General features: G+C 51.8%; 2 protein-coding genes across 22 annotated transcripts in view; both read right to left on the bottom strand.

Annotated features, from left to right (window-relative positions):
- Positions 1-378: 378 nt before the first annotated feature.
- LOC147999495 (uncharacterized) lies at positions 379-19,555 on the bottom strand. The gene is made up of 5 exons (XM_087596672.1): positions 15,173-19,555; positions 14,590-14,809; positions 6,638-6,750; positions 3,790-3,881; positions 379-1,750 (listed from the first exon to the last, which is right to left on the bottom strand). Exons 2-5 carry the CDS (start codon positions 14,622-14,624, stop codon positions 1,667-1,669), a joined length of 324 nt encoding a protein of 107 aa, XP_087452798.1. The 5' UTR covers positions 14,625-14,809; positions 15,173-19,555; the 3' UTR covers positions 379-1,666.
- The window catches only part of Banp (Btg3 associated nuclear protein), a 77,820-nt gene continuing 73,583 nt past the window's right edge, over positions 16,587-20,823 (bottom strand). For 19 of the 21 annotated variants that reach the window (XM_087594265.1, XM_087594273.1, XM_087594267.1 and 16 more), the window contains one exon: positions 16,587-20,167. In XM_087594265.1, the coding sequence (XP_087450391.1) occupies positions 20,096-20,167 (72 nt within the window). In that variant the 3' untranslated portion in view covers positions 16,587-20,095. The remainder of the gene's footprint in view (positions 20,168-20,823) is intronic. The other 2 variants (NM_001419509.1, NM_001106191.2) reach the window with 1 other exon arrangement.

The raw sequence follows: 20,823 nt of genomic DNA, 5'->3' as shown, positions 1-20,823 counted from the left end.
GCTTGGGACAGTCTTGGAATTCTTCAAATTACAGCACTACTTCCCCAAAAGAAGAGCCGTGAGAAGCCACATGTACACAGAAAACCCACAGACCCAAAGCTAAAAGGACAAGAGCAGTGAACTAAGTTCAGGGCCTGCAGCTGCATTTAAGGAGCATTTGTCCTCTATCGGTTTGGTGAGCAGCAGGTCTGGGAGGAGCCACACAGCCGCTGGACACCAGGATTGATGCAAGGACACTCAACACCTTCCAGTCCAGCATCCGACACGATGATCACGGAGGCCGAGGTTACTCAGAGAGCCCGGCACTCTCAATGCAACCACACTGGGGTGGGAACTGCTGAACGGGGCCTGGGTTTCTTTCTTTCTTTTTTTTTTTTTAGAACACCTATGCCCTCTTGTTGCTACTGAGGATATGGAACGATGTGAGGGCTGTGAGCACATGGGTACCACACACACTCAGCCCAGGTTTCTGCACCAAGTGTGACCATATTTTAGGGCTGATGCCAAGGGCGGAGTCAGGTGAGCCTCAGAAACCAGCCACATCCCATCCCTCACTGCCGCTATCACCCCACTGAGAAACACTGAGGCAGACTCCATTTGGGGCTCCTGCAGCTGTGCCACAGAGGAGCCTTCCGAGAGAGCTCCAGGAAGTTTACCCTTAGAAACTGAGATTGTCACTTTCGTTCATGGCCCAAATCCTTAATGGGAAACAGACACATCAAATAACTACCAAAAGGGGCCTGCTTTGAGTTCCATCCAAGGAAAAAGGTCGTGAAGAGACCAGTACTTAGAAATATCATAAAAATGGGTAGTTACAGAAGCATATACCTAAAGTAGCTCATCTGAGGTTGTAAACTGTCTGGTCTGGCTGGCCGGTTAGCAAGTTGGGAGCACCCAGTACTCCTGCCCCCTACTTTGTCAAAACCAACAACAGAACCAGTGACAGCAGGCACACGGAATATAATGTCAAGCTAGTCAGTTTGTGGCATCAATACCCAGTACTGACAGATGATCCCAACACCTGGAAAGCATCACAGACTCAAAGTAGCCATCACAGACACCCCGGCAATTCCAGAGCCAAGGTGTGCCCAGATCTCCCCACCTACAGAGCTCATCTCCCTTCTGAGTCCCTAGACTTTGATCCAGCAACTGCAATCTTCAGCAGGAAAACAAAACACTTTGTTTTGCCTTGAAGATGTTTCCAGATTTTGAGCTCACATGACCGGCTTGCGAGTCTGGATGTATTAATAATAAGAAACACAGACTGCCCTGCCCGCACCCGATCCGAACTCCTAACAAACCACAGCCCACAGCCCTGCTGCCCCTGAAACTGGTGCCTGGAGGTCCACTTACCAGAGTCGGAGCGGTGACAAGGCTACTGTGTGGCTGTGGTGGCAGCTATCTTCAGGGCCTGCATTCCGGACCTCGGTGCCCACAGCACTGTGTCTGGGCCCGCATCTCACTCGCTCGAGCTGGCTCTCAGCTGGGAAGTCTCAAGTTCCCGGCCTGGGATTCCCTCTCTGCTCAGACACTTAACCCTGCTGTGCCTGGGGAAGGGGTTTGGACTGAGCAGTCTTCCCGTTAGGTCTCAAGTCTGCTGCCCTCACAGGCTAAGCATCCGTCTGGCTTTCCTTCTTGCTCGTTCCTCAGAAACTCGAACACGTGGCTAAGACTCGAGGAGGCGCGGCTCAAGAGTGGGTGGTTTCACAAAGGCTGGCTCTCCTTTCCAGGAAAGCAGTGGGGTACGCACCTGCTGGCAGAGAAGGCGAAAGGTCCTCACTGAGAGGCAGCGAATGCCGTACTTTGGTCTGCAGAATATCCCTGAGCTGCAGGGTGGTCTTCCTGGGAGGGGTAACATTCACACCCATCTCAGGCTCAATAAAGCAGTAGGGACCCCAGTCTGTCCCTCACTTCTTCATGGGGGCCTTGGCCGGCATTTACACTTCCAGAGGCTGCAATATAGAAGCCACGTCCACCTGTGCCAATGGAGATGAAACTGTACTGGCAGCTGACTACCAGCTGTGAGTCAGAGGCCACACTGGCTTCCCTCTGAGCTAAGTGGCCCACTCTGTCTGCTTACAGCCTCTCTGGCACTCATGGACTACTAGGGAAACTAAGTCATCAACTCTAATTTATCTGAGCCACATATATCAAGCTTCTGCCTAGGACTAGGGTAAGAAGGGAGCAAGCAGCCCTCAGGCTACTGACTCTCAATCATGGCCCAAGGGCAAAGCTATGGCCATCTACTGCCTGAAGTCCTCTGCAGTGAGCAATTAGGGCTTTACAATCTGGGAAGGGAAAGGCCGACCCTGGCTTTCCCAGTTGCTTCTTCAGGCCTCTTACAGTAGTTATTCCTCTAAAGTTCCTTCGTCTCCACTCTTCTGTCTCGAACCTTATCTTCCTGTTCGGGCTTTATTCCAAGCCCGCTCCCCCTGCCTGTAGCTTGGGGGGGGGGGGGCTCCAGCCTAGAACACAGCAGATCTAAGCATCCAACATGAGTGGGCTCTGAGAAGCCCATGTCTGCACAGGTACAGACACAGACTGGGGAGGGCTCGCCAGCTGAGAAACCACATTTCGCTAACTTGAAAGCACTCTGCATTCCGGAAGCTTGTAAGAAAGGGACTATGCTCGCAGACAAAACCCCACCACCACCCAGGCAAAAGGAAAGATACGGGATGGGGGAGCGTCTGGGAAGCAGCAGGGCACACCCGCATGTACACCGTGGAGCACAGCCCACTCATTTGAATCTCCTGCTTCAGGCACCACTGTCTGTTGTCAGCCCTCAATGAGGGCTGGAAAAGCCAAGGCAAACGTATGAACACATGATTTACATGGGACACACATGCACTGCTAAATCCTCTGACATCTTTCCTCTCATGCTTTAGGTGAAATTTAGCATAAAATTGACTTTTTAAAGGTATAACCACTGGCATTTAGCCTACTCAAAGTCCTTTTGTCTCTCAGAGATTCCATATCCTCTGAGCTCCTCCAACCCTGGCAGCCGACCATCTGTTCTCCATCTATGTGGAATGGCCTGTGTGGTTAACAGGTCACTTGCAATGGCTAGCTTCTGTCCCTCCTCAGGGATGGATTGTCAGGGCTACCTGTGTGTCATGGGTCAGTGCTCTATCCCTTTCTACAGTTTACTCCTGAGCCACACCAGGGTGTGTTCATGAACTGTTGCTTCCAGGTTTTGATGCTCTGTAGAGCCTCCTCAAGTGCCCCCTCAGCCTTGTGCTGCAACCCCCTAAAACTCCAGCTGGCCTGCTCCCTCACACGTTTCTCACTGGTCCCAGTCATCCAATACTTCCATCCCGACAGCTCCTACTGGAGGGAATTCTCTGGCCCACATCATCCCAGCCCTCGGGGATGAATGGCTGGTGAACCCATACCCACTATGCTCATTGCTTAAGGGAGGGGCTGGGCGAGAAGAATCCAACCACTGGCCTTCCAGAGGCTGAGCTGTTCTGACATTGAAAACATGGGTCCTCAGGCTGAGAAGTCCTCAGCTGCCCTTTGCGATCCTCTCAGGGCTAGGGCACTGCAGGGTGCTATGGAAACCTCCCTCTTGTCACAAAGTTTGTGCGGGGGGGGGGGGGGGTAGCCTCCAGTACATGGAAGCAGCCAGACAGGGGATGAGGAAACCTGGAGTGCTCACCCCCAGGGCCAATGACCTCATGACCTACTTTCTACATGTCACCCTGAAAGGGTGTCTTAACTACTCTTCTGGGGAAGAGACACCATAATCAAAGCAACTTACAAAAGAAAGTGCAATGGGGGCTTGCTTACAGTTTCAGTAGATGAGTCCATGGCCATCATGAAGGAGAACTTGGCAAGAGGGAGGCAGGCACAGTGCTGGAGAAGTAGCTGAGAGCTCACATCTGGCTCACAAGCAGGAGACAAAAAGAGAGAAAGAGAGTGAGCAGACCTAACATGGGCTTTTAAAACCTCAAAGCCCAGTGACACACTTCCCCTCACAAGGCCACACCTCTTAATCCTTCTTAAACAGTCCACCAACTGGGACCACATGGGGACCATTCTCATTCAACCCAGCGCAGGCTGTGAGAAGCGGCACAGCAAACATACATGGACTCCATGCTGCCCACACAGCCCTCCTGAGGCACCTGCTCAACACAGACACTGGATTCCTGTCTAGGGAGTAGTGGGCCCAGCCGGCACGGGCCCTAGCTTGGAAGTAGGACCTGCCATATTTCTCAGTGACACATACCACTGGCTGTTTCCTGCACAGCCCATGCTGCTGTCCACCTTCGGTGGCCACAACACTATCTCCCTCAGTGCCTGCACCACCACCCCCAGAAGTGACCACCTAGTTACTCGTCAGTGTCAGGGGACTGCCTCCCAGAGAGGGTGGCAGCAGGGCCTGTGCTCCTTCCTGGGGAGGAGGTGAGCACAGAGGCAGGAGCCTGCCCTTTTACCTCTGAGTCATCAGAGATTTTTGAAGAGAGCAAAACTAGCATCCAAAAGGAACAAGAGGTTGGGCATATGAGCCTACATCTGTGGCAACGGCCCTACGAGAGCTAAGGGAGGGGTCGAGCTCTCCTAGAACCCTGGCACACAGAGAGAAGATCACACGCCTGCTCTTTTCTGTGGCCACGCCTAGGGATCCTAGGGACGAAGCAAGAGAAGCAACTGCTTTCTCCTCCAGTTCTGCAGGCTGAGATTCCTAAGTCCTAACCCTAGCTGTCAGGATGGCTCTGTCCACAGTTAACACAGAGCCCTCCTTCCAGTGTCTGGGGACCAATATCCCTTGGCTTCTGACTGCGTCATTCTACTCTTTGCTTCTGTCTTGGTGTGGCTTCTCTCCAGCGCCGTCTCCAGCTTTCTGCCTCCCCTTAGACTCACCCCAATCAACCATGGACTTAGGGCCGCCCAATCCATGCAACCTCCTGCTATGGCCATGTCTGTGCAGACCACTTCCTGCTATGGCCATGTCTGTGCAGACCACTTCCTGCTATGGCCATGTCTGTGCAGACCACTTCCTGCTATGGCCATGTCTGTGCAGACCACTTCCTGCTATGGCCATGTCTGTGCAGACCACTTCCTGCTATGGCCATGTCTGTGCAGACCACTTCCTGCTATGGCCATGTCTGTGCAGACCACTTCCGGGAGAGAGCACACAAGGGAAGGCCAGGGTCAGGGTTCACCCTCAGCTTTTTATCACCGTGACAAACACCTCACTAAAAAATGTAAGGGTCTGTATGGCTTTCTTTTCTCATTGCTATGATCAAACATTATTGGGGCTCACAGTTCAAGACATGGCCCATCACAGCTAGGAGTGGTCTCGCTACATCCAACATTAGGCAACAGCCCCTCTCTCTTCCATTTAGTCCAGGGAGTGACACTGTCCATGATAGGCAGCTCTTCCAGGCTTGGCTGATCTAATTCAGAGAATCCCAGGTGTGGCCTCAGGCTCCGCATGACTCCACATCCTGTCCAGTTGACCATCAACATTAACTATCGCAGGAAGGGAGGACTTTTGTGCCATGGCTTCAGCCCATCAGAGAGAAGCAGCGCTGCTCACACTGTGGTGTCCTGGAAGGGGAGGGAGCATGGCGATGCTCTTGGAAGACCCTCCTGAATTCCCTTTTGTTAGGCTTAGCTCAGACTGATCCCCTGCTATTTTTCAGATGCTAGAATTACAGGTATGGCCACCACCGCCTCTCATTCCCTCCTGGTCTTCAGGGAAGGTCGTTTTAATTTAGATTATCCCCTCTGGCCCTATCCTCACAAACACAGCCCAGAGGTATGCTTTACTCATCTCCTAGGCAGACTGTGGGACAGAGGCCTATGTAGGTTGACCTTTGCTCTGATTGGCCATTTAGGTAAGGACAACAGTGTGTCCCTACGGCTGCAGAGGGAGGGCCAGACTGCCAACTGTCTCATTTGACCATTTAGTTTTAAGTCAGAAACTGGAGAGATGGCTCAATGATTAAGAGCACTGACTACTCTTCCAGAGGTCCTGAGTTCAAATTCCAGCAACCACATGGTGGCTCACAACCATCTGTAATGGGATCTGATGCCCTCTTCTGGTATGCATGAACACAGCTACAGTGTCTCATACAGATTAAATTAAAAAGGATTTAAAAAACAAAAGATTTGAGCCTGCCTCTTTCTGGAACAAGTCCTATCTTACCCCTTCCTCAACCCACCAGCAGGGAGCATTGCTGACCTCTTAGAAAGGCACAGGGTGGAGAAGTGTGGATGACTATGACCCCGGAAATCAGGATGTGCTGACTACCCTCAGACAGAGGGTAAAAGCTGGTAATGGAGAACCCCCAACATCGTGGGCCACCATGATAACTCAATCGAGACTCTAACATTGTGGATTTCTATCTTCTTGTCCTAAACGGTTTGGCAAAGGTCAGAAGGCAGCCAGCCCAGCAGGAGAAGTGGAAGGGCTCCATCTGGGTCTGGTCCTGCCTGGGGCTTAGGCAGGCCGCACTCTCCTCATATAGCACAGACCAAAAGTGGCTCCCTCCAGAGACAAGCCTCTGGCCCCCGGGTAAGCATGCTGCACATCAAACAGCTGGAAGGGGACACCTGGGAGGAGAGAAGTCAGCACAGGAGGATAATCCCTGGTAGGTAACCCCGGACATACCCATGTGAGAGTACTCACACACATGTGGGTCACGCCCACTTCTGGTTCCCTCTGCTGCATTCAGGCTCTGCCCCGCAGTCCTGACGGTCACCAGTGCTATGGCATATGAAGATGGGCAGGCTTGACGGGGCCTGGAAGGAGGCACAGCAAAAGCTTGAAAAGATACAGGTCACATCCACAGCCTCCGTGTGCCCCACCAGATGCTGACCAGTAACGAGAAAAGAGGGGCGGCTGGTGGATGAGGGGCTGGCAGGCAGCAGTGAGTGCAGTTCATCCCTTTGCTGGTGATGGGCTAAAGCTCCATCTGCCCTCAGAGCAGGGAGGAAAGCTTTACTCCCCACTTCATCCAGAGGAGCAACGCCAGCCTCAGTTTCACTTGCCCAGACAGACAGAGGAGAAGGCAGGGCAGATCAGGGCAGTCAACGACAGTGGGCCCACAGGGTTCTATGGAGCCCAGCTGGACTGCATCGATTCCTGGCTGTGGGGTAGTCTTCATCGTCAGCCTGACTGGACTGAGAGTCAGCATGGAAACATGCAGAGGGGACACAAACCCCGACTATGAGTGGCCCCATCCCTAGACGGCAGGTCTCTGGCTAGCCACTCTGGCAGGAGAATGTATTAACAGTTATGGGAAAACTTCTTAATTGTGACTGGGACGTTCCCTGGGCAGGGGACCCTGGACTGTGTTGTGTAATGTGGGAAAGAAAACTCAAAACTAGCATGTGTTTGCCATTCTCTGCTTAGCAATGTGGCCAGTCACCTCCAGTTCCTGCCGCCATATCTCCCCTACCACAGTGGGCTGTAACCACACACTGGATGTAAGAATAAACCCTCCCCTCCTTCAGTTGCTTTCAACAGCTACTTTCTCACAGCAAGGAGAAAAGTAATTGCTGGGCTGATGCGAGCAGAACACCCATGACATCCTCGGCTGTGGCTGAGAATGTGACAGCTCTATGCTCATCTCGGCCTGGCTGGAAGCTACTGTCCTTGGTCCCACCTCTGCCCAGGTACCATTTCTCAGGTCCTTTGCCCACAGCAAGGTCAGCATTGCTTCTGGGTGCGACAGAGCCTCCTGACTTACTATTGAGCTGTACCTAGCAACCAGTATAAAATCCAGCAATTAACTTGGGCCTCCCCAGAGCCATGGTGTCTGAAGAATGGGCTATTTCTCTGTGCTCCAGGCCTTCACGTTAGGTCCCTGAACTGAATCTGTTTCTGTGGACCTAGTGCAGGACGAAAGCTTCCCAGGCCAAGGTGTTCAGAAGGCCCCAGCAGGACACCCCCGTGGTGCTCTCAGCCCTGTCGCCTCCGCTATGAAGGAAATGGATGCCATGAGAATGGGAAGCCCCGACCTCCTTGAGAGAACAGGGAGTTTAGTTTTCTCCTCCTCCTCACCCCTTGCTTTCCTCTCTCCCCCTAACTCCTGCACACAGACTCCTGGTCCCTCCCACTCTTGAGACTACTAGCAGTGACACCTCTCCAGCTTTGACAACTGGAACCATCATTAGACTCAGGCCAGAACTATCAGGTCATCTTGTCCCCCTCACCCAAGAGCAAGGGCTGGTCTTTGGCCTTGGTCTCTCTCATCAGCTTTATTAGCCAAAACAATGACATCCAGAACTCTATGGCTTGGCCCAGGGGTCAGAGGGAAGGGCCCTCTGTCTGGGAGGAGCATGAGGAATAAAAGGGCCTTTGCAGGGTTTGCCCTAAACTCCAGTGAAGAGCATTGTGTGGCTCTGTCCTGCACCCGCGCCCACTGGGCTGAGATCATTCTTTAAAATCCTCCCCAAAGCAGGGAGAAGGCAGAGGTGGGAGCTGGGTGCCCTCAGGGATTTCCAGAACTTCTGGCCTCCCAGGCTGCCGCTCCCCAGGCTGCCCCCGCTCCCACATAGAACTTAGCAGACATGAGAAGTCTCTTTGACCCCTAGGACCAAAGAGATGCTGTGCCCACTCAGCCTGAGTGGGAGCTAGTGGGCCTGTTTGTTCACACCCGGAGGTCTTCACAGGGTGGCCGGAGAACCAGGCCCTGAGAGTTCCTCAGCTTACAGCCTGGCTGCCCCAGATAGGGAGTACAGACACTGAGAGAGGGACCTCGTGGGGTTTGAGCAGACCAGCCCTGCTGAGTAGGTGTGCTCTTGGTAGAAGCTCTGGGGATCTGGGCCCATTTCCTGAGACAGATTGATCTAGGATAGACTAGAACCCCACCACGTGGGCACAGCTATGGCTCAGGGCATAAAGCCCACCCAGCTCTAAGGCAAGTTCCATGTCACTAATCGGAGGCTTGGTAGCCAGAAGGGTCCCCTGTCATCAAGTAGGGGTGTGCTGTCAACATCAGGCTCAGGATCCATGCCCCAACATCTGCTTGACCCAACCCCTGTGCAAAAGTCCAGCAGGGCTGAACTCTCAGAAACTCCTGACCTGAGAATTCCGGCACTGGTCTAGACCTAGACTCTAACTCCTATGGGCTTCAGGGATGTGGGGCTCTTCTCCAACATCAGGTCCAAACCATGACTAGCATGCTCTGCCAGCATCGCGTTCTATCACTGCCAGTGTCCTGGTGTACATCCCAGGGTTCATCAAGCATGCCAGTCACCGACAGCTGGGACCTGCTGGGAGCCGTCCCCATCCTTGAGCACCAGTCTTAATGCTGAAGAGACTGCAAATTCTGACAGACACACCACTGACCCGACCACACGTGTCCCCAGCTCACTGCCCCGGCAAATTCTAGACACACTGTAGCCACGGCTAGGCCAGGAGTGGCAGGGGTGATGTGGGACAGAGGAGGAAGCTGGCCTGAACAGGTGGCCCACAGGAAGACTATAGCGAGTTTCAAGTGATTCCTAATGCTGTAGCAATAGCTACCTCCTAGCCCTGAAGTCAGCAATGCTGGATGGGAGAAAGCAGACAGAGTCTGCCACAGACAGGGGCTTTGAGAACAGATGAGGCCCCGCCCCTGTGGCTAGGAACAGATGAGGCCCCGCCCCATGGCTGAGATACTCCTGGACCTAGCTTCCTTCCCACTGCTTTGGAAAGCATCAGTCTACCTGGCTTTGTAAGGTGACGTCTCCTTGCTGCTCACTAACTACTGGTCCAGCTGCTCACTAACTACTGGTCCGGCCTATGCCAGCCCTCCTCAGAAGCTGTAAAATCCCTTTGAACCTTCTCCAAGGTTTCTATGTCCAGCCAGAGTTTGGGGGTGGGGAGGCATGAAAAACTGCCCAAACCAAGCTGAGCATGCCAGGTGTGTGGACCCAGGGGCAGAATGCCAACTCCTCGGCAGGGACATAAAGTGATAATCATCTTGCCACCTCCACACATAAAGGAGGAAGACCCAGTGGCTTCCCCAAGTGCCATTTGAGCTGTTCTAGGAAAAATGAAACCTTCCCAAAAAATGAGGCTCAGAGAGGCCAGGAGGCAGAAGGCTCACACAAATGAGGCGGCTCAGCTCTGAGCACCCGCCGGGACCTGACGGCAGCCTCAGAGTTTCCTGGCTTATGTTCACTGGTGTTGCAATGGTGGGGGGTGAGAGTCAGAAAGAAATAGAAGATTATTAAGTGGTTTTTCTCCTGAGCCACAGGGCCAACTGGGCACACAGACCATCTGCAAAACCGCTTCAGCTGACTAGTAGGAACAGTGTCTGCCTGAGAATTAACCCCTCTAGAACCTGGTAGCACCTCTCGCAGAGGTGCCCGGGGATGGCAGCTTTGAGCCCCTCTACAGGGAGGGTGGCAGAGCAGGGATGGAGGTGCTGGGACAGGGATGTGCACACTCTCTGGCCTCTCTTGCTCTCTCTCCTCACCCAGATGTTTACAATGAACACACGATTAGAGGTGTGGCACTGAAGACAGCATAGTTCCCAGCTGAGCCAGCTGTGACATGGCTGTGACAGTAACCAGCCAGCCTCCTGAAACCACGTGGGACTTGGACTTTGCCCATTTGCCTTAGTGCAAAGCAGCCAGACTTAAGGCCACCTTAGACTTGGAAAGGGCCTTAGAGAGCCAGCAGGGCCTGGGGAAAGGGTGTCAGCACTCTGGACACAAAACAGATGGACCTGAAAACATCTGGCTGAGGCACAATCCCCAGCAAGTAAGGACACCACAGGACCCACCATAAACCCCAGCCACGAACAGCCCATGTGCTGCCATGTTCCAGCAGCTGGTGTCCAAGGCAGCTGACAAGGGACTGTCCTTCTCAATGCCAGGTCTTCTGCACAGGACGTAGTGAAGTACAGAACACAGGCACGTACAGTCCCCGGCACAGGCTTCCTATGTTTGGCTGCTGCTGGGGCCCAGGTGAGGGTCCAAATGCCAAGCTGCCTCTGAGGTAATTTTCTTTTAAGGCTGAAGTGACTGCTGCTCATGTGAGAACATCCCCACTGAGGGAGTAGGAGAGCAAGAGAGCAGCTCTCGCACCAAGCCAGCTATCAAATCAAGTGACAAAGTGAACCAATGCTGGCATCTTAAAAATGCCTCGCTGTAAATACAGGAGGAGCCACACCATGCAGGTTGTGCAGGGCCAGGAGGGATGGCATCTACAGAGACACGGCTTCCTAATGGCAGAACTCTGAGCTCCAGGGCACAGTCAAGTGTAGAGCCCCACTGGCCAGAAGTGTTCCAACCCTGTCAAGCTCAGCTTACCCATGATGGCCTAAAGGGAGGGCTACGAGATGCTTCATCATGGGCTCTAACTGTCTAACTCTGCCTGTCTTTATGTCTGATTCTGATTTTTTTTATTTGTTTTTGTTCTTGTTTTGTGAGACAAGATTTCTGTGTAGCCCTGGCTGTCCTACTGTCCTAGAACAATCTCTGTTGAACTCACGGAGATCCACCTGCCTCTGTCTACTGAATGCTGGGATTAAAGGCCTGCATCACCACCACTCGGCTCCCCCTGAATTTTAAGACAGGGTTTCTAACCCCTGCTGTCTGTCTGTCTCTAACTCCGTATCTCTGTCTGCTCTAACCCTCCATCCCTAGGGACTTTCAGAGGTGGGTGCTACTTGCCTGTCATTATGCTGACCTTTGAGGGACTTCCAGATTCCGGAAGCACAGTGGGTCCTTGGGTCTCCAGCTCTTTCTAGCTAGCAGAGCTAGCAACTCGAAGGCCAGCAGAAGCTTCACATGTGACTCAAGATGGAGTATATCTAAGGCTGGGGGCCCAATGGGCTCCGGGATCCAGCGTACAGATCTGACTGTGCGGTCAGAAAGCACAGCAGGGTTATCACGTACCCTGGGTCTGTAGCTCAGGCTGTCTTCTTCCTGTGTCACCCTAACCTATAAGCTTACCAGCCATGTTCTCTGAGCCCCTTCTCTAAGTACTTGGTTTGGTCTACCTGCCTACAGCTGCAGTTTTGTGTGTAGATTCACATCTATGTGTAGAATGTACATATATGTGTATGTGTGCTCACATGTATGTGTAGGATGTATGTGTGTTTGTATATGGAAGGCCAGAGGGCGACACTGGGCATCTTCCTAACTCATTGTCCACCTTACTCTTCTGAGACACGGTTTCTTACTAACCCTGGAATGCACCAATTCAGCTAGAGGGCTGTCAGCAGGCTTTGAGGATCCTTCTGCTTCTACTTCCCCAGCTCAGGGCTTACAGTCATATGCTGCCATGCCTGGCTTTTAATATGGTTGCCAGGGACTAAACTCAGGTCCTTGTACAGAATACACTTTACTGACTGGGCCATTACTCCAGAACCCTAAAAGTATTCTCTGTGGGGTTATCGTACCCCGCTTTATCATTTGCAACCCAACCTGAGGGTTTGCTTAGATTTTAAATGCAATCTAAGGAAACACGGTGAGCACAGATCCAATAAGCAGTCACAGGCCTTCCTCATTATCCATGACACCACCACGCATAAGCGTGAAACCCACATCCAGCTCAGGAAGGAGATTTTATAAAGGGCTATTAAGCCTACATGTCTCTGCAGACATAGAGATGGACAGCAACCTGAAGGAGCCTAGAGTCAGCAAGGGGTAAGTCCTAGACCAGAACCTGCCACAGTCAGGCTCACTGGGATCCCAGTCCGAGGAGTGGACAGGAAGGACAGTAAACACCCTGACTCTTCCTGGGGACGCACTATTCACCAAGTGACACGTGGGCCCAGAGCCTCTGCTCCAGCTCCTTTGGAGCCACTTATGGACAAAGAGGCCCTGCTGTACCTACGGTTTCAAAGTACAAGCTGGGCAGTTTTCCTCCCGCTGTGTAGCACTGCTCCTCCTGGGGAACCGTGACCTTGGCTCACTCGATTCCTCAGCTGCAAGTGCAGCCCATCCATCATCTCCTGTCTGCTGGGCGTGATGATCTCAGATAGAACTCGGTGGGGATACACTGCCAGCAAGCCATCATCCATCCTATCCTCCTGGGTGCCAGATAGATGGTGACAGTCTGGTCTGACTCTAGATGACAAGAAATCAAGCCTGGTGCTGCTGCTACAGCCTCCAAGCTTCTACTGGTCAGCACCTCCACCTTCTCCCTGCCCAGTGCTGGGCCCTTGGTCCTCCCCATTCCCCTTGCCCGATTGACCCTATGTCCGGGCTGTGGACCATGCCTGCTGTCTGCTAGAAGGGGCAGTGGTGGGCAGGCAGCTGTGAGAGCAAAGGAAGGAAGGTTGCATGGTGAGGCAGCAGGAACTATGGTATCTCTTTCTGATCCAGTAGAAGAATGTGATAGCACTGCGGTGGTGGAGTGAGGTGGGAGATGGTAAAACAGGGTCACCGGACAACCAAGGGCAACAGGACAGCAGTAGACATGCAGTTGTTTAGCGTGTTTCTGTCCCAGGTCACAGGAGCAGGGAGGGTAAAGGTTTGCTTTCTCTGTCTTTAAGGTATGAGGAAGTGGAGGGTGTAGTCCAGGGCTAACAATCATGGTCAGCCCTGGCTGGAGGCCACTGGTGCCTGTGGCCTCTGCTTCAGAGTGCTCAGGTCTTAACAGAGCTGTGCTGTCCATCTCCTATAGCACCTGTGGTGCCTTCACCTCAGACACTATGATTTTAAGCTACTTCACATTTGTTAGACAGGGTCTTACTATATAGATTGTGTGAGCCTCAAACACATAATCCCTCTGTCTCAGTCTCCTGAGTGCTGGAATAGCAGGCAGGCACCAGTACACCTATCTAAGGCTAGGTTAATGATAGCCTTTTATTCTTTAAATTCCCACTGACAGAAGACAGGTGCACCGTGACATTTTGAATGCTGTTGGGTTTTGAGCCAGTAATTTATCTCTGAGAGTTACTGATACTCTAGATTTCATCTTTGGCAGCTACCTGGAATCTTCTAAAACTGTTTACAAATTGTGCTTTTCCCTGAGCTTCCTGTTTCCTCCTGTGTATCACCTGGTGTCAAACAGGGGTCACCTGGCCTGTTTCTCATCACAGACTGTGATCCATGTGCTGTGGGTTCCAGGTTTTCCTAAAACCCCTCAGTGGAGTGAAGCTCTTTATCCTTCTAGAACATCTGGGTTTCACTACTGTTTTAAGTGAGTGCTAAATTGTATTAAATGCAGCTTTTGCTGAGACGGCTTAATGACCTGTCCATGTCTTAACACTGACGCCATCCCAAGTCAGACCAAGGCACACTTGTACACAGAGCACCGTGCGGCTATAAAGAACACCCAGAGGGCTGGAGTTACTGTTCATCTGTGACTCAGACGATGAGTTAGGACGCATCACCAGGACACTGAAACATAATACCCAGAACCCCCACGAGCGCTCTCCACTTTGTGGGATTTGATTTGTTAACCTCAGCTGTGTCTTCTGTGTCTGAGGAAGACTACTATAAATTCCTTTCTCTGCAAGTCAAAGATATACCTGCCTTTGAGTGTGGGGAGTGCCTTGTGTCCCACTTCCCAGAAGGCAGAGAGACTAGGGCATCCCCACCTCCCCCGCCCCCTCACTGGTCTGGGAGAACACTTTTCATCCCAAGATCTTCTACTTTCCTTCCCGCTCAGTCTCCCTCCGACGGGCTCACCTGCTGTGCCCGCAGTTATCTGTGCTACTGTTCATCTGCGGTCTAGCTGCCGTCACCACTTGGTTCGCTGCTTAAATTCTCCACAAGTCCTCGGTCGAGCACTGCAGAGCCCACAGAGCTATTTTTAAGGCTGCCTGGGGTGGCTGCAGCCTCTGCCGCTCTGGTCTGCTTCTGTTGTCCGCTGCTGCCTGGGGTTTTCATTGTGCTTCATGGCTTCTGTCTGCAAAAGTGTCTGTGGATATAATCTGATATCCTCCTCCCAAAACGATTGCACTTCTTCCCACCAGGCTGCTGGGGACACAAGCAGTCCCAGCTACGCTGGCCAGCCTACTACCAGCAACTGAGACAATGCAAGTTAGCTAAGGGGCTGCCCTGCAAGCCAGGGTGTATCCTGCCAGAACCCACCCAAAGTAAAGGGGTCCATTGGGGACTGTATTCTTTGCTGTCTGGTCCCAATGCCTGCTCAACTAGCTTTAAGGGTGGTGAGGGCCAGCGTATCCAATTAACTTCCACCTGAGAGGCCACCCAGCCCAAGAGAAAAGTGACCCCAACCATCCCCAATTTTGAGGAGCCCCTTTCTCACCTAGACCTCCCTTTCTTCAGGGCTTCCGATGTTCCTGCAGGGGCTTCACTATCACCGTACGCTCTCAGTGCCCTGTCCCTTCTGGGCCTGGCTGGGTATTTTTGTTGGTTGTAATTACCTCGACCCTATTAATTTGAAAGTAACACTCTCTGGTGTCACAGCACCAGCTCCAAGGATTAAGGAATGTCCCATCGTGTTTTGTGTTCCGACTTCCTCATACTGCCTGTATCGTGTGCTGTCTGGACAAAGGTCACAGGCATCTTCTCTGCCAGTGCTCTGTTGGCCTGCCCAGAAGGTTGCCACTCTGCTACTTCCACATCTGGCATCTTGTCCCCCTGCAGGCCAGGGCTGCTAGCAAACAGCTTCTGTCCTGTGTGCCCAGTGAGCACACCACAAGAGGCTGAGGCCCAGCTGGGCATACAGCCCTCGTCTGTGAGCTCCCCCCTCCCCCAGCAGTGACTTCAGGTAATCAGGCAGGTGAGGCAGAAGGCCTCAGTCCACGTTAATCCAACCCGGACTGCAGGGGGCCACCTGCTGCTCTCTGGTGTAGTGCTGTCTGAAGGCAATCACAGTCTCACGAAGGGTCACTGCTGGGCCAGGAGAGCACTGGGATCTGACAATGCACCTGGGCTCCCTAGAGATCACTAGAACATTCTCCATGGAGGCTGAATGAGCCACCACCTCAGCCCATGGGGTGCAGCTGCTCACACAATTCGCTCCATAGGATCCTCTAGTAAACAACCATGGTTTAAAAGGCATCTCAGTGCAGTGAGGCTGACCCTCTTCCTGTTTGCTGGGCATGTGGTGGGTAAGTTTCGGGTCTTTTGCCTTCTTGCTATTTTGGCAGTACAAAATGTCAGCAGGACATGGCAATCACAGTCTGGCTGGGAGGCCACAGCAAGGCCTCTGTCCTCAGATCCTCTTGAGCTATGACCCTGTCTTTACCACTAAGCCTCTCAGCACACCTGCGGAGTCTCGTGTGCACTGAGGAATGGAGCTGATCTCTCCTGGGTTTTAGGATCTCCTTTAGTGTTTATTTTTAAAAGACAGGGACTCGGGCAGGTGAGGATGATGTAGAACTCCTGATTCTGCTGCCTCCTTCTCCCGGGTGTTGGTACTGTAGGCTTGGGCCATCATGTGCACCTAAGCTGTGTCTGCTGGTGTGAGCTCTGCCTGCTTTTCCTTTATACCCAGCTCAAGTCACCTTTACCCAAGCCAAGGCCACAGAGTTCACCTAGATTACTGCATCCCTCACACTCGGCTCCTTGTGAAGCTCCAACTGCCGTGAGCGTCATTGTGGACTTGGGTCCCTTGTCCCTGCACCTTCACACCCTCATGGTAGGTCTCTGTCCTTAGTCTCAGTATCCCAGACCATCTGTTGTTGGGCCACACACATGTCCATCAAGACAGACAATTGTCGTTCTTTAAGATTTATTTTTATTCCTGTGCTTGTGTCTGCCATGTGAGTGGGAGGATATGGGGAAATCAAAGGGGCATCAGGTTATAGGCAGTGAGCTCTCCCCAGTGGGGAGGGGAGAGCAGTAAGCACTCTAACCACTGAGCCATCTCTCCAACCAGTCTTCATCACTCTTATCCACTGCCACAGAAGGCCCTGCTTAGCTGCACCATTTAGAGAACCCTGCTTCTCAGATCAGGCTTTTCCTTGGCTTTCCTCTAATTCAGTAACATCTGCCTCAGCATCTCCTTAAATTTACCTCTGTGGGTTAAAGCTTCTAACAGTCTGTAATCAGCAGTTAAGAGCATTGTGCTGATTCTGGTTGAGATGGGAGTGGACTTCTAAGTGGCCTGTAGCCAGCACCCAGGCAAAACACACTCACAGGATTTTGGGTCAGATCCTGGGGTGTCCACATCCGAGTTATATAGACAGAGGCCGTCTTGCTTTCCAACTTCAGGATAATCAAGGAGCCAGGCCTTCTCATTTTTCACACCAGGCTTTCCAAGTCCATGTTCAGGGATATCTGTCACAGGTTTCTTAGAAATGTCTCTGATCAGATCTATTGTGAGTTTGCTGAAAGTTCTCTTAACTATGAACAGGCAAATTTTACATACCATTTTTCTGCTTAAGATAACCACATGGTTCTAGTACCACAGTAAGTCACATGACTTTAAAAATATACTAAGTACGCATGGCTGAACCTGACTCAACCTGGGGTGGGGTGACATGTCACCTGATGTCACCAAGCACAGCCTGTTCACCTTTTGAGGTAGCTCAGACATTCAGAAGCAACAACAATCCTTCCTTCCTTCCCCTCCTTTCCCAATCCATCCATCCAATTCTGGGAGAGCCTCATCTTCTACTCCTGAGGATCTGTGGAGACCCACAGTGGCAACTTGTATCCACCATCCTTCTTGTACCAGGAGTTAATCAATTATTTGAACATTTGTATAAATGAACATTTGTAATTCTCCCACAGCACCAACACTGCTTTGGCATTTGAATCCAGACTTAATTCCCTGTCCCAAGCTTGTCTTCAGCTTTTCTCAGCACATTTTGACATCTTTGTCATTCAATTAAGTGTATTTTTCATGAATCCAATTTTATTTACTTGACCTATGGGAAGTTTTTTCCTCATTAAAATCTACCTTGATTCCACGTGGTCCGAGAACATACAATATGGCTGACAGCCTGAGAAGAAGAGTCCATTAGCAGTGCTCCAGAGAACAGCTTAGAATAGACCTTTCTCGAGCTGCTGGGCGATGGCCTACAAGGACAAGGCCAGGGCTACGAGCCACCCGGACAAGCACTGGAGTCTTTACAAACAGTAGCATGCTTCTATAGTTTCCGGATACTGAAGGCTGAAAACTGCACACGTTTTTCTTCAAGGCAATTTAGAGAACTTTAATTCCCTCTTCTTGCCTGTCCCAAGACAGTCATGCTTTCCACTGTTTTGCTTCTTTAATCTTAGAGAGTCCACTTTCTACAGATCACTTAAGGTCCATCTCTGTCCCAAGAGGTCCAGTGGTCTCTTGCTGGAGAACTGCAATCTGGGCCCACATTCCTTCCTGGTCTTGAAAATCCCCTAGGACCTCCTTGCCATGGGCATCTTTAGCTCAATTTTTATGTTCCTGCCAAATGCGACCATTTATCAAAAATAGCCTTGAGATACAGTGAACACCAAACATTTCATGTAGTCACCTGGTATACTGCACAAACATCAGTTATCCAATCCAGAGCAGATCCAGCACCCCACAGGATACACTACCCCCTGCTGCTGTTCCTCCCTTCAGGTCCTGACGATCTGTTTCTGTGAATCTGTCCATTCATATAGTCTTTCTGTGCGCAGTCTTCTCACCCTGCTTCTTTCACTCACTCACTCACGTCTGCAAGTTCATCATGCCCGAGAGTGGGCCAGGATGCCCATCCTTTGGCAGCCAACTATCCTCTGTACTGAGAGGCATGCTCTGCCCACCTGTTCACGTGCTGGACTTTCACGCCATCTCCCCTTCAGGCCATTATGAATGGGGCATTGGGTGTGTGTACAGACACAGAGGGTCTTCTTGGGATTACAACTGCAGGGTCGCACGGCACACTGTCAACTAGCTTTCCCAACGTGTTTTTTGAAGACCTGACTGCGCTAGAAGCAGTTACCTTCCAGGGTTCTGACTGTGTATCTGGATGTGGGTCTATGCCATGCTCTTTCTGGAGTGTGCTTTCCTCTCTGGACTTTTTGGCTCTCCACTCTTGCCTGAGAGCCTGCCCAGGCGTCTTACACAGTCTTGTAACCCAGTGGGACCCTGCCCAGCCAGGTGTCTTACACAGCCTTGTAACCCAGCCCGCATGCCTTTCCCCATTTCCCCTCATGGGGCCACCTCCACCAGTGGCAAGTCTCCTACGAAGATGGCCACAACCATGCCAAATTGTCTATTCCATAGGGCTGCTCTCCTCTGCTCCCTCATTGTGCCCTGGTGAATAACCAGCCCAGGAATTCAGAATGTCGTGGCGTGAGGCAGAGGCATGATAATTTGGGACCACAACTTTGAAATCCTCCCAGGAAAGTGTCAAGCAGGCACTGTCAGTCAGAAGGGACTTTAGGGGCATTTCGCATGCCACTCATGTGACACTTGAACCTGCTAGCTCTGCAGTCACGCCTTCTCCGCAGGGCTCGTTCTCAGGACCCTGGGGTTGCAGTTTGTGAGCCTAAGGTTCAGAAGAGAATGGGTTAGAACGGCCTTGCCTTGGAGGGCTCACTGTGATGAAGTGGGAGCCAGTTGCCCCAGGGGCAGCTCATGCTCCCCAGGAGAGACAGCCAAAGCAGGAGCCCTCTGGTAGCATAGACCTGGAGATGAGTATCCGTCCCAGTGCCCATCCTGGGAAATGGCACCCTGGGGAAGTCCTCTCATGGTGCAACAACACTGAGCCTCTGTGGCCATAAATACACTTTATTTCATTCGAAATGCATAATCACACTGGGAGCACTCCCTTTGGAGCACTCCTCTAGCAGCAGGTCCGAAGTGCTCCAGCATCGTCAGCTGGCTCCAACACCTACGTCAGGACCCCAAGGGAGCACACGGCCCAGGCTTCCACTACTCCACAGTTGTGTTTCTGTTCTGGTTTTTGTTTGTTTGTATGTTTGGGGTGGGGGTGGTTGTGTGGTTTTTTTTTTTCCATTTTCTTTTTTGTTATAAACACCATAGCAAATTAAAAAAGCTGTTTAAACAAAATATCGTAGTTCTTGTTTTTCTGAACGTACTCAACACTCTGCACTATGCCTCTCCTTTGGAGACCAGCAGTGAGACGCAAACCCTGAGGCACCTTCCAGCAGGGGGTGGCCAGGACCTTTCCCTGGGAGGAGGAGCTCTCGGATGCCCAGTAGAACCTGCAGTTGCTTGCTGAAGCAAGAGAGCAGGGCACAGGGCAGGTCAGTGAGCAGCTGTGGTGCGGTGCTCCTACAATGCCTGGTCTCACTGGATCTGGATGGCCCCGTGTTCAAGCTGCATTTCAGGCTGCAGAGTGGGTTGCAGTGCCTCAGCTGTCTGCAAGGTGGAGGAGAAAGGAAGACTGTTCTAGTAAAATACAGTAGCACATGTATGTATCAGCAAGCCACCCATATGTTACACAGAGCCACAAGCTTCACATACAAGCAGAGAAAGAATGCCAACCTCAGAAACCTGGGTACCAGGCCACCTCTGACCTAACGAGAAACAAGCACACCTCCCATCTGCCCAGGAGAACTTGGGCAACTGGGGCCATACTTCCCAGCCTTTCCTCAAGGTGCCCGAAAAACAACTGGAGTTAGATACACCACGGTTTTAACCTGACATACGTCCCTAGAACCTCAGGGTCACACTGACTTCCTACAGAGACTGCCCCAGGGTTCTGAGTGGCATCTTTCAGTGAAATACATGAGGAAGACCACGACGCCTCTGCTTCAAGATTAGAACTTGCAACCTTGGAATGAATAACGGATCTTCCACCTCAGCTATACTGCAGGAGCACAGAGGAGAAGTCACCTGACATTTGGTGCTGTACCACATGAGGCCAAGGTCGCACAGGGCTGGCACCTGACAACTCTTACTGTACATCTGAGTCTCTGATTTTTAAACACAAACAAAAAAGTTTCCACTCTCCCTGCTGGGGGTGGCATGGCTGAGACCATATTTAGTTCACTTCTAAACAAACAAACAAACAA

Source organism: Rattus norvegicus, chromosome 19 (genome assembly GCF_021556685.1).
Source record: "Rattus norvegicus strain SHRSP/BbbUtx chromosome 19, alternate assembly SHRSP_T2T, whole genome shotgun sequence".
Lineage (NCBI taxonomy): Eukaryota > Metazoa > Chordata > Mammalia > Rodentia > Muridae > Rattus > Rattus norvegicus.
Note: the sequence above shows the minus strand (reverse complement) of the source record. Positions and strands in the feature narration are given on the sequence as shown.

Coding starts and splice junctions, on each gene's coding strand:
- LOC147999495 (XM_087596672.1), bottom strand. CDS start 14,624: ATGAACAGTAGCACAGATAACTGCGGGCACAGCAG. Junction 3,882..6,637: donor TGGGCGTGACCCACATGTGT/GTGAGTACTCTC, acceptor CTTGTGAGCCAG/ATGTGAGCTCTCAGCTACTT. Junction 1,751..3,789: donor TGGACTCATCTACTGAAACT/GTAAGCAAGCCC, acceptor CTCTGCCAGCAG/GTGCGTACCCCACTGCTTTC.